The sequence below is a fragment of the Notamacropus eugenii genome, chromosome X, assembly GCF_028372415.1.
Source record: "Notamacropus eugenii isolate mMacEug1 chromosome X, mMacEug1.pri_v2, whole genome shotgun sequence".
Classification (NCBI taxonomy): Eukaryota; Metazoa; Chordata; class Mammalia; order Diprotodontia; family Macropodidae; genus Notamacropus; species Notamacropus eugenii.
The window spans coordinates 42,726,773-42,742,978 of record NC_092879.1 but is presented as its reverse complement, the minus strand read 5'-3'; the positions used below and the strand labels follow the sequence as shown (position 1 = coordinate 42,742,978).

The following is a 16,206-nucleotide window of genomic DNA, read 5'->3' as shown; positions in this document are numbered from 1 at the left end:
GCACATCTTAGTCACTTTATTTGCATAATTCCAAATTGCTTTTCAAAATGGTTATAGCATTTCACAGATCTACCAACAATATATTAGTGCCTGTCAATTCATTACCCTCCCGCCATTGACTTTTGTCATTTTTTGTCACTGCTGCTAATTTGTTGGGTGTCAGGAAAAATTGCAAGGTTGTTTTGATTTGCATTTCTTATTGTTAGTGCTTTGGAGCATTCTTTCATGTAGATGTGAATACTTCATAATTCTTCTTTTGAGAGCTGTTCATATCTGTTGACTGCTAATTTATTGACAAATGGCCTTTAGTTACACACACACACACACACACACACACACACAGATATAGTTTATATATCTTGCATCTCTTTAATCAATAGTGATTTAGAGCATTTTTCTATGACTATAGATAGCTTTGATTTCTTCCTCTGAAAACTGCTTGTTCATATCCTCTGACTATTTATCAATTGGGGAATGACTTAGATTCTTATAAATTTGACTCAGTTCTCTCTTCCTGTCACTGGCTAGAAGTCACCCCTATGGTTCTGCCATTTGGGGAGTGGGAGTAAGGTTGTGATAGGGGGAGCACACTCAGGCTTTTGGGAATAACATTCACAGAATTACAGATGTAGAGCTGAGAGGGACCTCAGCAGCTTTCAAGTCCAACTTCTTAATTTTACAGAGGAGGAAACTGAGGCCCAGGGAGGGGCAGTGATTTGCCCAGAGTCACACATTGGCTCCTAGATGTCAGAGGTCAGCTAATCCACTCTTCCTCCCTTTTTCAAAAGAGACTGAGGCTAACCCTAACTGAGGCTCAGGGAGAAGTAATGTTTTCAAGATCACTCACAGGTCATAGAGCATAAAGCTGGATCTGGATGGGACCTCCGAGTTTACCAGTTTAATCCTCTCATTTTACAGAGGAGGAAACTGAGGTCCACAGAGAGCCTAGATCTAAAGCTGGGAGGGCCTCCAGAGGCCATTTAACAAACCATTCCTTCAACATATAATTCTAAGTGGTTTTTTTTCCCAGCAGCATGACTATGGAAAATTGAGAGATGGCAATGTCATCTGAAGAAAGCAAGATCGATAAAGATTAGCTGACTTACCTAAGAGTAAATAGTTGTCATAGATGGGGTTGAAATTCCAACTCCACAGGTGATACTCTGACCCTTGCACCACAATCCTGAGCCACATCATCTTTTGGCCCCTGTTGCTCTCTCCAGAAGAATGGCCACCAGTCTATCCCCTTCAGAGGTAGGAGTTTAATTATCCCCACAGAGCACTGGACTCTTTGGGCAAGAGTTGGATCACAAACCTGTCATGTTGTAGAGGAAATGATTCCTTTGGAATAGAGGTGGTAAGATGGGAGGAACCAGGATTTAGGATGAAAGGAGAGTGTTATTAGCCTGCGGGAAGAATTTCAAGAGCTAGATTCGAATTCTACCTTTGCTACTTGTTCCTTGTTTCACCTGGGACAAGTCCTTTCATCTCTCTTGGCCAGATTTCCCCAGTCTGTACAATGAGAGGGTTAAACTGAATCAAGCGGATTTGGAGAAAATTCCCAGTTCAAATTCTGTTTCTAACACTCATTAAACATGTGATTACTGACATTCTATGACAGCCTTAGTTTTCTCATCTTAAAAATGGGCATAATGATAATAGCTGCAGTACCTACTTTTACAGGGCTGTTGTGAACCTAAAATGAAGTGATATATTTGAAATGCTTTGTAAACTTTGGTGTTACATTGATACTGATTAGTAAAAACTTATATAGTGAGAGGTAGCAGTTTCCTGATTTTGTGAGATAGGCCCCAGGGTTTCCACCTATGAGTTGTGAAAATATTTATTTTTAATAATTATACTTTTATTTTCATATTCATTTAAAATTTTTGAGTTCCAAATTCTCTCCCTCCTTCCAGCCTTTCCCCCACCCATTGAGAAGAGAAGCAATATAATATTAATTATACATGTGAAGTTATGTAAAACATTTCCTTATTAGCCATGTTACAAAGGAATAAAGTAAATGAAAAAAAGGCTATTTCGATCTTCATTCAGAGTTCATCAGTTCCCTTCCTGGAGGTGGGTAAAATTTTTCATCATAAGTTCTTTGGAATTATCTTGGTTCATTGAATTGATTAGAGTCTCGAGTTGTGAAATTTTCAAATGAGTATCAGAGGAAAAGTTTTAATGTATTTCAAGGGAAAGAGGAAGCGACTCTTCTATAGATGGTAATATCCTCTGGAGGTTATTGTACTGATTGTATAAAGGTCTGGGACCCAACAGAACCTACTGGATGAGATCCATAGCCATTCAAAAGAGCTTGGTCTGACTATCCACACTGGGAAAACTAAGTGGGTGAAGAAATGTCTCTTGCCTAGAATATGATAGGTAGGTGAATAGACAATAGAACTAGTCTGTTAGTGCATATATCTTTGACAGGTATTTCAGAGGGACAACAAGTTGAGTTTCTGAATATATCTTTAAACATACTTAGGATACCTTTGTTGCTGTCTTGTCAAACACTAGGGTGTATCAAATTCAAGTTTAAGAATTGCTCTTATGAGAAATTTTTTATATTCCAAGGAATGTTCTAAGGATGGAGAATGGGTCAAAGTTTGATTTTTTCAAGCAGGGTATTCCATGAGTGATGATGTCTGGATATCACCCTGTGACTACTTGGGTCTTTACTGTTTCTTAGAACTTAGTCATAGGGATACTGAGTGAAGCAGCCCAGGTAAAAATTCCATCCAGTTTGAGGTGGGATATTGTAGGATCTTTGGGAAGCCTCAGCTATCCTCTTCTGTAAAATGAGGGACTTGCTAGAATAATTCAGCTATTGGTACTCATATGGGCTACTCATAGGAGCATAGCTCTAGAGCTGCAAGGATTGTGCCCAATCCCCTTACTTTACAGATGAGGAATCTGAGGCCCCCAAAGGTGAAGTTACTTGTCTAAGATCATACAGAATGTGTTTGAGGTGGGATGTGAAAGTAGTTCTTTCTGACTTCAAGTACCCACAAACTGCTCATCAATAACTCTTCTCATTTTGGAATTTCCTATGGACCAACCCCTTAACAGTCCTAAAGAAGCTCATGTTTTAAGCCTGTCAAAAGCAAGCCATGGAAATAGAGAAATTATATCATAGAGTTGGAATGACACTAATTACAATCAGCATTACATATATTGGAGACGTGATGGCTTCCTATGCTATGGGACACCATTCAGTAATTAAATCCAGTGACTTCTTCTCCTCATCCCAACATCCTCCATAGAGTTTTAAAAATAAGACACGTGCTTCCAAGCTCTTATGCTCAATAAACTTTTATTTAATTTTATTTTAGAAACAAGATACAGCTTATGCAAACCAAGAATTGCATCTTTTTACTCACAACATTTTATGCTTTCTCTTTCGATTATGAAAATCACTTGTCTGGCTTGTAACATTTCGTTGGCTTTAGCTTTGGCTTTAGTGTGAAGTTTGTTTGGAAGCTATTAATACCATGTTCCCCAGAAATCTCATATGTGGCTTTGCAAAACGAAACTGACATTTTGACAAAGACCTCGATCTTGGGACTCCCAACAATGTTGTTGAACATCGACTCTGGGTTTTAAGAATCAAAATTCTCTCTTTTAACTCCAGTTCTTTATAAGGAGTGAATGACCTTTGCCCTTTCTACAAGCGAGTGTATCCACTCAGTCTCACATTTTTTATCAGTGACCCACAGTAGTGTTATGCCTGCTTCTATGTGCTGCCCTGACCTCTTGGTCCCAGTTGGTCAAATGGAAGGACTCAGTATGGGTGTCATGCTCATATGCTGTATCTCTAAGAATTGACTCATTGATAGGAAAGAGTTCGGGCTTTTCCTTACAGTCAAAGAGTGTTTGTAAGACTGATAATGATGCTTAAAGGGAAGGATTTGGTCCTGCCTATCTTTTCCTTCCAAATATGACTGGATCAGAGGAAGCAGAGATGGGTCTGATGGGAGTTTTACTAGATGTTATTATTACAAAAAGAATTATATTGTAGAGTAACTAGATATTGAAAAGAGATGCTAATTCCATTTACATCAATTGAAGCATGTTTCTGAACCACCTATTCCTTCCCTCTCTTATCATATCACAGACAATATCTTAGTAGGCATTTGATAGCCACAAATGTGAATATGGACAAAAGAAACTAAAAAGTCAAAATAAGCAGCACTGGGAATATGTGCTTTTAAAAGAAAATATGGCATTTTAAAAGAAAATATACATAAACTTTGTAACGATTAACATTTGATAAACCAGTTATGCGAGAAAAGCTTGGATAGTCAAAAGCCCTTATCTGCTGCAGTTACAATCCCTTCAGTAAGACTACGTATGTAGCTATGTTCATAACTTTCAACTGTACTGAAGAAACTTTACATTGCTAAATGCCTGGCTGAAAGACTTATGGAAAACAAAAAGTGACTCACGATAGCCAGGGTATCAATAGCATATGAGGCCAAAGAGGCCACATAGCTGCAGAAAAAAAACCAAAAACGCAGGCCTCTGGCCAGAGACTGCACATTAAACCATCCATCATGTGTTTATGGTTAAAGGAGTGGAGGGGGGGGCGGGTCTAGTACCATGGGGCTTGTAGGCTCAGTGTCAATATGCCACCATGGCTGGGATATTATTAGACTTACTGGTATAGCAAAAGAAAGAAATCAACATTTTATACCTAACTTCAAACGCATTTAAGTTTCCAAAACTTTGAAAATAAACCCCTTGCCTGTGTTCTATGAGAAGGAGACACTGAGAACTTAATTTAAATCATACCCTCCAGATGGGGGGCTTGCACCAGAACCTCTGAACAGAGAGGTCCAGGTCATATTGTTGACACCAGCAGGTGTTGCAGGGCCTGGGGCAACACCCTGACGTACAGGTGGGGCCATGGGTGGCGCCACAGGTAGGACCATGTGTGGAGCCATGTGTGGAGCCATGTGTGGAGCCATGTGTGGCATCATGGGTCGTACCATTTGTCGCATCATGACTGGTGCTACAAGTGGAGCTCTGGGTGGCACCATTGGTGGGGCCATGGCTGGTGCTACAGGTGGGGCCATGGGTGGGGCCATGGGTGGTGCCATGGCTGGTGCTACAGGTGGGGCCATGGGTGGGGCCATGGGTGGTGCCATGGGTGGTGCCATGGCTGGTGCTGCAGGTGGTGGCACATGTTGCACAGCTACAGCAAAAGGCCTGCCTCTCCATTGAGCATCCACGGGGTTTCCAGCAATTTGGTTATCTCTGCCGACGCCTTTAGGCTGGTTGATGTTGAAGGCTGAGAAGTTTCTGAACATCTCGTTTTTCTCTGTTTTCCGCTCTCTGGATCTACGATTCTGAAACCAAATCTTCATTCAGAAGGAAAGAGAGGGGTCATTTTGGTACTGAGACGTTATGGTCTTAAAAGTGTTCTTAAAAATCACTATGCCACCCCAATTTTTAAGAGAAAACCTCTGGAGAAAGAAATGGGAAATTTCTACTGGGCAACGAACATGTTCCTCTTGTTTATTGTATGAGATGACTGGCAAGGAGGTGGAGGTGGGGTGAGGAGGGATATAGGCAATGTGAAACCAGAAAAATTTACAAAAATGTTATTAAGAAAAAACTCAAACCCCCTCCTTGTTGCTCTAACCTTCTGTTCTCTCACTTGGAGTAGTTTTACCTGTGCTATTCAGAACTGACCCACAGTAAAGGAATACCATCTCTACTCATTATGAAACCTCATCTCTGTCCTTGAGCACAACCTACTAGTTAGAGTGTTGGACCTGAAATCAAGAATCTTGCCTCCAGTAATTACTGGCTAGGAAACTTGGGCAGTCAGTCTCCTCATTTGCAGGCAATCAAGTGCCTCAAGTGGTTGTTGGTAAGGATCAAATGAGTTAATGCATGTGAACCATTTCACAAACTTCAAAGTGCTATATAAATGGGAAATGTTATTAGTAAATATGAAATAGAATTTTAAAAATATATTTGCCTATTATCACTTGACCCTGGAGAGCCAAGAGGAAGCCTTTGCCCAGTGGGGATACAATTACTAAAAATCTTAAGGAAAAGATGTGCTTATATACATGTACACATCAGTCCCATGTTCTCTCCAGAGCAGAACTCAAATACAGAACCAAGAAACAGGTTGGGGGGTTTAGTTTTCCTTCCTGATGTGAAATCTCAAAGGGTAGGGAGAGAGACATGATGCAGACCCTATTTTTCAAACCCTGAATTGAGGACACATAATCTGATGAAGTTTGGCTCCAGTGTTCCAGTTACTTCCCTATTTTGGACCTCTATTTCCTCTTCTGTGAATTCAGAGAATTGGAGTAGCCAGCCTATGAGATCCTTTCCAGCTCTAGAACTATAGAACTTTGAGAGTTTAAACTAAGGTGATAAAAGGACCAGAACTTCCCCTCCCTGACCAGCTACTTTCTTTTTGTTTTAAACCAGGGCTCCTAGATGAGATATCCTAAAGCAAACAAGTGACCATCACTTTTAGATTTGCAATCTGCAGAGGAATTTGGTGATTGTTTCTACTTGTTCCATTTTTGATGATGGCCAAGTCCTATTTCTGGCACTATACCCAATTTCTGGCTACAATACCCAAACATTCTGCTTTCCATTTTAAAATGGGGACCTCTGTACTTGGCTTCCCTTTTAGGATGGCCAGATGCTGTTATTCCTTACATTTTCTATAGGACGCTGAAAATGAAGGGGACTAAACCCCTGCTTTGGCACTGAGGTGCCTGTTAGGAAATTCTCAAAACAAAATTAACTGAAAAAACAAGAGAGTGAAAGTAAAGAGTATTGTACATAAGCTATAGCATGGGTTTTCTTTTTTGTTGCTGGGTGGGGAAAAAGAAGCAATGATCCAAGCAGCCAATGACAATGTGCTACAATTCCAAATATTGTTGTCTACTACTACTACTACTACTACTACTACTGCTGCTGCTGCTGCTGCTGCTGCTGCTGCTGCTGCTGCTGCTGCTGCTACTATTAGTACTACTACTACTACTACTACTACTACTACTACTACTACTACTACTACTACTCATTTGATGCTTATATGTGGATTTTAGAACAAAGAGGAAAGCCATTATTAATAAACATTGATAACCATCACCTGACATTTTATGAGGGAAAATATCTAGGGTTCAATATATATTCAGTACAACATCCTTCTAACTATAGTTCTAGACAACTCTAGACTCATAAAATAGGGACTTTAAAAGATCATTGAGTCTAGCCCAGTTATTTTCCAGATGGATAAACTGAGACTCAGAAAAGGTTACATAGCTAGTTAGTGGCAGATGGAACTCAGTCACATTTCTAACATGAAAGAGCTTCAATTAGATTTTAGTCTTCAGAGAAAATAAAGATCCAATGATCGTCATTGGACTATATACAAATGATAAATATAGATGTACATATTTCTAGAAATATATTTCTGTTTTACATATATTCTATTATCTGAATAGATAAATAAAATATGTTTAGATTTATGTAACCTAGAAAGTTGCAGAGCAGGTGCCCAGATGCACTGGTAGAGGGAATTTTTTAAACTAGGAAATCCCTATACTAATCAAAATACCATTTCTGGTATAATTTTAAAATAGACATGAATACAAATTATTCAGAGGTATATTTAGATTTTGATAGCATTTTAATATATTTCACAAATATAAATGCTAAATAATGCATGTTTATCAATTATATCAACTGAAATATACTAATATAAATATAACATAGCTATATTTTAATATAGATACTTTCAAAATCACACAAGACCTGTGATTTTATTGGTGAAGGGAACTCCTGGTTCAGAAATTTCCTTTCCAAATGCACCTGCTCTAATCTAAACATATTTATGGTTTACATATTCTAGAAATCTAAATATTAAAAGATCACACCAGATTCTATTTGTATGGCAGAGATCTCCTGGCAAAGAAAATTCCTCAATCAATGTAGGTGAGTATCTGCATGAGAATTTATATTCTATAAATCTAAATCTATTAATGGTTTCATCTAACTACTGAAAAAAAATCACAGCAGACTTGTGATTTATGTTGGTATAGGGAACTCCTGGGAAAGAAATTCGCTTTACCAATGCAGGTTGGCATCTACTTTGCAATGTCACATTATATAAATGGAAATATAATCATGCTTTCTAAATGTATACAGATATTTATAGGAGTATAAATATATTTGATCTAAATATTTTAAAATCCCACTGAACTCACTCCTTATTTCATTGGTAGGGAAGTCCCTCCCTCCTTGAAATTTCTATATTATGCAGATGGCTTGGAAATATATAAGGCACACATATATTAAAATATCACACTCAATATTATACATTTGTATAGGGAATTTTCTCCCTCCCTCAAATTTCCATATTATATAGATGATTTAGAAATATATTATATACCTCTATATAGTAAAAGATTCTACCTAACGTTATACATTTGCGAAAGGAATTCCCAGTGTAACAACTCCCTCTATCAATGCCAGTTGGCATTTACTCTGCCAATTTGTTCAATAAATCTAAAAATATTCATGCTTTATAAATAACATGTGAACATTTATCAAATGTATTCATTTACATAAATTTAAAATGTATATTTTATCTAAGTATCTTAAAATCACAGTAATCATTGTTATAGAGAACCTCTGGTGGACAAAGTCCTTCTGCTACAGTAGTTTGACCCCTCTCTACAATTTTATATCACACAGAGCTAAATATATTTGTGCTTTCTAAATATACATATGTAATCTTACATATAATATATATATACACATTCTGTATCTTACATGTATGGATGTATATATGCATATAGGTATATTATATATGTTATATGCACAATATACATGTAAATAAAGGTATATATATACACTTACGCATATATACATAATATATATTATGTAAAATATATAATAATTTACATCTTGTCTAAATATTTTAAAATCACACCAGACTTGTGATAATCATTGGCATAGAGAGCTCCCATGGAGAAAAACTAACTCTCCCAATGTAGAGTAGCACAGGTCTGCAACTGTACATGATACAAATATAAATATATTTATGGATTATCTATCACATCAATATAATTATATTGATAGATTATTCATATATTAAATGTAAATTTATACAAATGTATGTATAGGATATATTTAAATTGATATAAATTTATATTTTAACTAACATTTAAATCTTTCTTTTTAGTTAAAAATCCCATCAGCCTTAGGATTTCATTGAAACTTCTGGTGAGAAGTCATTCTCTCCCCATGCAGGCAGGCACCTGTTCTATTATCTCTATGTATAATCTGAACCTAAATATATATTGCTTTAGGAATACAAAAATATCCTATAAATCTAAATGTGCTATTCCTCAAAATATATTTATCTAAATGTTTTTTTTTAATCCCCCCAGCCTTGTAATTTCATTAGTTGGTGCCTGCTCTGAACTGACCAGGATGGAAAAGTAGTCAGGGACCATTAGAATATGCTTTTAAACTATAAAGTCTGCAGTCAAAGAAGCTTCTCTGGTACCCAGAACATTTCATCCCCTATCCGTTAAGAATCTTGGGGAATCCAACTTTGATCCTACAGGGAAAAGACCCAAAGTGGAAGACAGGGAGAAATCCTACTTTGGGGCTACTCCGAGAGAGAGAGGAGCTAGTTGGTAAAACTAAAGGCCTCATGATTGTCTGTTTCCTCTCTTTCCCCACCTTTGTCCTCACTGGCTCTGACTATCAGTAACTGGCAAGTGCAAATTTATGCATTAACATAAGTTTGCCTTGCAAAAGAGCAAGCTTTCAATAATTGAGAACCTGGTTTGGATTATAGCGGTCAAGGCAATTAAAAAATGCTATCTCAATAATATTTCACTCTTGTCTTGAAGTTTTCTAGAGTCAAATTTATTAAAAATCCACAACACAAAATGTTGTGGGAATTTAAAATTGGTCTTCATTTTGCTCTGGGTTTGAGAACTGTCCAAACTATTCTAACTGGAAAATTCAGGTCTTGTTTACTCACTAGAGTTCTAGGAACACAGCTGTTTGGGATGCTGCTTGGCTAATGGCTTTTTAAATAACCTGCCACTGTGTCTCCCTATCAGTTGGAAGGTTAATTTAGTATATGTTATTTGTACACTGAATAATGCTCTTTGTTGGTGGACTGGTTAGTTCCTAGACTCTTTCTTTGTTGTTATTTCAATTCAGTCCAACTCTTCATTGACTCCATTTGGGGTTTGCTTGGCAGAGATAGTGGAGTGGTTTGCCATTTCCTTCTCCAGCTCATTTTACAGATGAGGAAACTGAGGCAAACAGGGTTACATGACTTGCCCAGGGTCACACAGCTAGTAAGAGTCTGAGGCCAGCTATGAACTCAACAAGATGAGTCTTCCTGACTCCAGGCCTGGAACTCTAGCCATTTCGGCCAGCTAGCTGCCCTAGACTTTGTTTCTAAGTATTTTAAATTTCACTGGAAGAGAAGCAATTTAATTCAGTAGAACGTACTTTGGTAAAGCTCCCTTGGGCTTCAGTCCTACCTGTATATCCTCTGGTACCAGAAAAATATCTAATCCAGGGTTGGGGAGCCTGCAGCCTGGAGGCTGTATGTGGCCTTCTAGGTCCTTGGGTGTGATCTTCTGACTGAGTCCAAGTTTTACAGAACCAATCGTTTTATTAAGAGGATTTGTTCTGTGAAGTTTGGATTCAGTTAAAAAGATGCACTTGAGGACCTAGAGGGCCACGTGTGGCCCCGAGGCAGCAGGTTCCCCACCCCTGGTCTAAATCTATACAATGGGTTTAGTCTAGTACCTTTTTATATCAACCTCATAAGGTGCTGAATTGCATTTATCAATGGATGGATCAAACAACAAGCATTTAGTAAGTTTCAGGCACTGTGCTAGGAATACTAAAAAAAAAGGAACAATTCTTGTTGTAAAGGAGCTTGCATACTAAAGGATGACTTCCTTCATCTCAGTGTACATTTATTTCAAGTAGGGAGCTGGAAGATAGATACTCCTTACCCCAAGTACACCATTTCCCCAATCTACTGCCCCACCCACTCTCCAAAAGTCTCAGCCAAAGAGGGTATAGCAAAATGCATAGAAGTAAAAAGTGTTGATAGGAATGGGGTGGATCAGTCCTATGACATGTTTTTGGGTAGCTGCTCTTCCTAATCTATGCCTTAGGATGCACTGACCTGGACTCTGTTTTCAGTCAGCTCCAGACGAACAGCTAAGGCTTCTCTGTGGGAGAAAAACACACAAAAACCCAAATGTTTAATGATAAGGCTTGTAGTTGGAGAGAGAATCACACACTTATCTCCTGTTTCTCTGGTTGTGCTTACCTAGAAACATACATGAATTTATTGCCTACTCATTTGCAGGTGTAATTAAGGACTATTTTAGATCAGATATCTTAGAGGGGGGTGGGAAGGGGGTCAACATTTTTTTTTTACTGGCAAGGTTTTAAATGACAATGAACATGAATTCTTAGACTTGTGTACTCGAAACCAGCTGTCCTTATGCTGGGGCGGAGGGAGTTTACACACCGGGTGTTTCTCACGTCCCATGAAATCGAACCCCAAATTAATTTCCAGCCAGAAACTCCCTGCTGTTTTTACGAAGGAGATCCCTAAGGCCACACCAAAACAAGGAGGGCAAAGGACAAAGTCAATTCTGTCCTGTTGTACGCCAAGTGCCTGGAGAAAAGCTGTGCTTTGTAAAATGGGGGTGGAGATATGGCAGAATCCAGAATCGCACCCCACACTGAGGACCAAGAGGGCGACATGTGGCCTTGAGGCAGCAGGTTCCCCACCCCTGGTCTAAATCTATACAATGGGTTTAGTCTCCTACCTTTTTCATATCAACCTTATAAGGTGCTGAATTGCATTTATCAACGGACGGATCAATCAACAAAGATTTAGTAAGTTTCAGGCACTGTGCTAGGGGAAGGGTGTTCAGTGAGTGAGTTGCCCTGCCCGGGTGAAGGGAAGTGTTGGGGCGCACCGCGCTGGCCACGATCGATCGAGTCATCTCCCCTTCTCTTTACCTGGTCGCGATGTCTGGGTAGTGAGACTCCTGATAGGCGCGCTCCAGCTCCTGAAGTTGGAGAGCAGTGAAGCTGATTCGGCGCTGCTTCTTTTTCGGGACTTCACCGGTCTCGTTTTGGGGGGCCGGCCCAGCTTCTCCTGCTCCTGGGGGCGCTCCGCCTTCGGCCCCCGCTGCGCCTGCGGCCTGGGCCACCTGCATACCACCGGGTTGCTGCTGGAGTTGGGGCCCCCCTCTTTTCTCTCGGCCTCTCCCTTCATTGGCTGCAGCCGCCGCCGCTGCTACTGCTGTTGCCGCCGCCGCGGCTGCCCCTACTGCTGCTGCCGTGGCCACCGCTGCCACCTCTTCTTCTCCAAACCAGTCGGCCCCCACGAAATTTTCCAGCCCGGTCTTAACCTCGAAGCCGATGCTGTGGCTCAGACTCATGCAGTTGTCAAGTCGTCTGCGGTCATCAACCTGTTCTCCTTCGCGTCCTGCCTCCGCAGGGGCCGCGGCTGCCTCATTACCTGAAAAAGGAGAAACGGCCTCCATGGAGAAGAGCCCCGACGGGCAGGACCGGTCTTCGCTTCCCAGCGAGGTAAATCTTCCCCACTCCGCATTCTCAGGGCAGATTCTAGAGAAGGGGGTACCCTGCCTGCTTCCAGCCTTGTGACCCTAATTTCACAGCTGCGACAACAGGCGAAACTAGAGCCTCCTTCCATTACAAGTTCGACACCCTACGTGGCTCCCTACTCTCGCCTGGAGGAACCTCCATTTAAAACTTTCGTCCTTGCCGAAGGTGGGGGGGAGGGGGGACGCCAGCTACCTCACTCCTCCTCGCTCCTCTGACCTTCCCCCCTATCCCACTTGGTCTCAGCTGTGATAAACTTGACCAGCTCTTCACCGAGTGTCCACCAACCCTGCCCAACTCCCGGCCCCAGAGTGCGTTGCCTGGTGGGAAAGACGGAGGACTGGAAGGAAGCCCTAATCGCTACCGAAGTGTGTTGTTGTAGGACGTGTAACCCAAATTCCCCACCTCAGTCTAAAGTTCTCCTCGGTAGAAAAATGAAGGCACCCCACTAGTCCCCCCACCCCGTTCCCCGTGGAATTGTTATATTAAAATTGCTAAAGCAGAGCCTAAGTGGGGCTCTATCTCTCCCCAACCCTCTCCCTCTTCCATTTCCATCTCCCTCCTTCCTCCTCCATCCCCCGTATCGAGATTGCCTCCCGAAAACTATGCGAACTACCTCCCCTACCCCCTCTATCCCAGGTACGGCTTCAGGGGATGACGGGTGGGGAACCCATGCTACCAACTCTACCCCCACTAGTAATCACTGAGGAGAAAATTCAGAAGGTCCCTTTCCCCCTTCCTCAACTTCGACCACTCCCTCAGTGATACCCACTTAGGAGAAAATGCCCACCTCCAATATGTTCCTTCCCTAAGCCCCCAAACCAATCGAGTCATACCAGCAGTTTCTAGAGATTCTCACCAAGCTACAATCCCCCAACGACATCCCAACTCCTAACCCACACGCCCACTCCACCGCGTCTGTAATCTCAGGAGAAAATGGGACAACGCCATTTTTTCCTTTCCAGGGACCCCAAAATTCCTCGACCCCTCACTTTCGCCGACGGCATTAGCCTCCTCGGCCCCTCCCCCCACCTCGCTACCACGTAGCCCGACCACCACCCTTTCCCGCCTCGACCACCCCCGTCGCTACGTCGGGAACTCCTGAGGAGAAAAATGGAAAAACGCCTTTTTTTGCCTTTCCAGGGACCCCAAAATTCCTCGACCCCTCACTTTCGCCGACGGCATTAGCCTCCTCGGCCCCTCCCCCCACCTCGCTACCACGTAGCCCGACCACCACCCTTTCCCGCCTCGACCACCCCTGTAGCTACGTCGGGAACTCCTGAGGAGAAAAATGGAAAAACGCCTTTTTTTGCCTTTCCAGGGACCCCAAAATTCCTCGACCCCTCACTTTCGCCGACGGCATTAGCCTCCTCGGCCCCTCCCCCCACCTCGCTACTATCTAGCCCGACGACCACCCTTTCCCGCCTCGACCACCCTATCCCTTCTCGACCACCCCCGTAGCTCCGTCGGGAACGCCTGAGGAGAAAAATGGAAAACCGCCATTTTTCCTTTCCAGGGACCCCAAAATTCCTCGACCCCTCACTTTCGCCGACGGCATTAGCCTCCTCGGCCCCTCCCCCCACCTCGCTACCACGTAGCCCGACCACCACCCTTTCCCGCCTCGACCACCCCCGTCGCTACGTCGGGAACGCCTGAGGAGAAAAATGGAAAAACGCCTTTTTTTGCCTTTCCAGGGACCCCAAAATTCCTCGACCCCTCACTTTCGCCGACGGCATTAGCCTCCTCGGCCCCTCCCCCCACCTCGCTACCACGTAGCCCGACCACCACCCTTTCCCGCCTCGACCACCCCCGTCGCTACGTCGGGAACTCCTGAGGAGAAAAATGGAAAAACGCCTTTTTTTGCCTTTCCAGGGACCCCAAAATTCCTCGACCCCTCACTTTCGCCGACGGCATTAGCCTCCTCGGCCCCTCCCCCCACCTCGCTACCACGTAGCCCGACCACCACCCTTTCCCGCCTCGACCACCCCCGTCGCTACGTCGGGAACGCCTGAGGAGAAAAATGGAAAACCGCCATTTTTCCTTTCCAGGGACCCCAAAATTCCTCGACCCCTCACTTTCGCCGACGGCATTAGCCTCCTCGGCCCCTCCCCCCACCTCGCTACCACGTAGCCCGACGACCACCCTTTCCCGCCTCGACCACCCCCGTCGCTCCGTCGGGAACTCCTGAGGAGAAAAATGGAAAACCGCCATTTTTCCTTTCTCGGGACCCCAAAATTCCTCGGCCCCTCACTTTCGCCGACGGCATTAGCCTCCTCGGCCCCTCCCCCCACCTCGCTACCACGTAGCCCGACGACCACCCTTTCCCGCCTCGACCACCCTTTCCCTCCTCGACCACCCCCGCAGCTCCGTCGGGAACGCCTGAGGAGAAAAATGGAAAACCGCCATTTTTCTTTTCTCGGGACCCCAAAATTCCTCGACCCCTCACTTTCGCCGACGGCATTAGCCTCCTCGGCCCCTCCCCCCACCTCGCTACTATCTAGCCCGACGACCACCTTTTCCCGACTCGACCACCCTTTCCCTCCTCGACCACCCCCGTCGCTCCGTCGGGATCTCCTGAGGAGAAAAATGGAAAAACGCCTTTTTTTTCCTTTCTCGGGACCCCAAAATTCCCGCTCTCCTTCCACCTTTCGGACCCGGAGGCTTACCTTGTAGGTTTGCTTGTTCGAATTCCGCATTTCGGGGCATGCCTTCGTCGACGAAATAAGAAGCGACCACACGCAGTGTTTGGGTCTGGCCAGCTCGCGCTCCGACCTGCACCGGGAGAGGGGCAGGGACCGGCCGCGCGGCGGGTACACAGAAGCCGCCCACGGGCAGTGGCTGATGGAAACCAGGCTGCATTCGGTAGCCCTCGGGGGCCAGGGCCCCGGGGCCTGCCACGACTGGCATAGCGGCCTGGGGGCCAACCAGAGGCACCTGAGGCGGGCGGTCCATTGGGGTTCCGGCACCACCTACCACTATTCTAACTCTCTCACCGTCGCTCTCTCTTTCTGCTATGCCTATCTCTCTGCCACCTAAACCGACAACGACGTCGGCAAGGTCTACTCCTTCCTCACTCTTAGACTTCGGGCTAACTGCTGCTAACCAGGGGCACGGAGGGGGAGGAAAAGGCCAACGCCTTTGGATAGGTACCTCCTCCCTTGGCCTGCCCCCAGCCAAGGCGTCCTGGCTAGTGCAGGGAGTCTCAAGAGTCGGACTCTACCTTAGCACTCTGCATCTCCCCTGGCGTCCCACCGACTTTTGAGCGGGAGCGTGGGGAGAGCTAAACGACGCGCTTGCTCCACCCACTTTCCCACTACCGCCTGGGGGAGAGTAAGGGGGGGAGGGGGAGACGTTCTTTCCCCCGGGGCCCCCTGCCACACCGTTCATGATGGAAACTAAGCTTTAGATTGGCACGGAGCGTTGTCACTTTGTATTCCTGAGCCAGTCCGGAAAGCGATCTCCTCACCCCCTCTCTCGAATACTTTTGATACACTGAATTCTGCCTAGAGCCCAGAGGACTGGGGGATGGGG

At 43.9% G+C, this 16,206-nt stretch overlaps 1 protein-coding gene across 1 annotated transcript; it reads right to left on the bottom strand.

Moving 5' to 3' along the window:
* Positions 1-3,303: 3,303 nt before the first annotated feature.
* On the bottom strand, positions 3,304-15,962 carry ESX1 (ESX homeobox 1). The gene is made up of 4 exons (XM_072625925.1): positions 15,342-15,962; positions 12,067-12,571; positions 11,216-11,261; positions 3,304-5,369 (listed from the first exon to the last, which is right to left on the bottom strand). Exons 1-4 carry the CDS (start codon positions 15,625-15,627, stop codon positions 4,785-4,787), a joined length of 1,422 nt encoding a protein of 473 aa, XP_072482026.1. The 5' UTR covers positions 15,628-15,962; the 3' UTR covers positions 3,304-4,784.
* Positions 15,963-16,206: the final 244 nt, after the last annotated feature.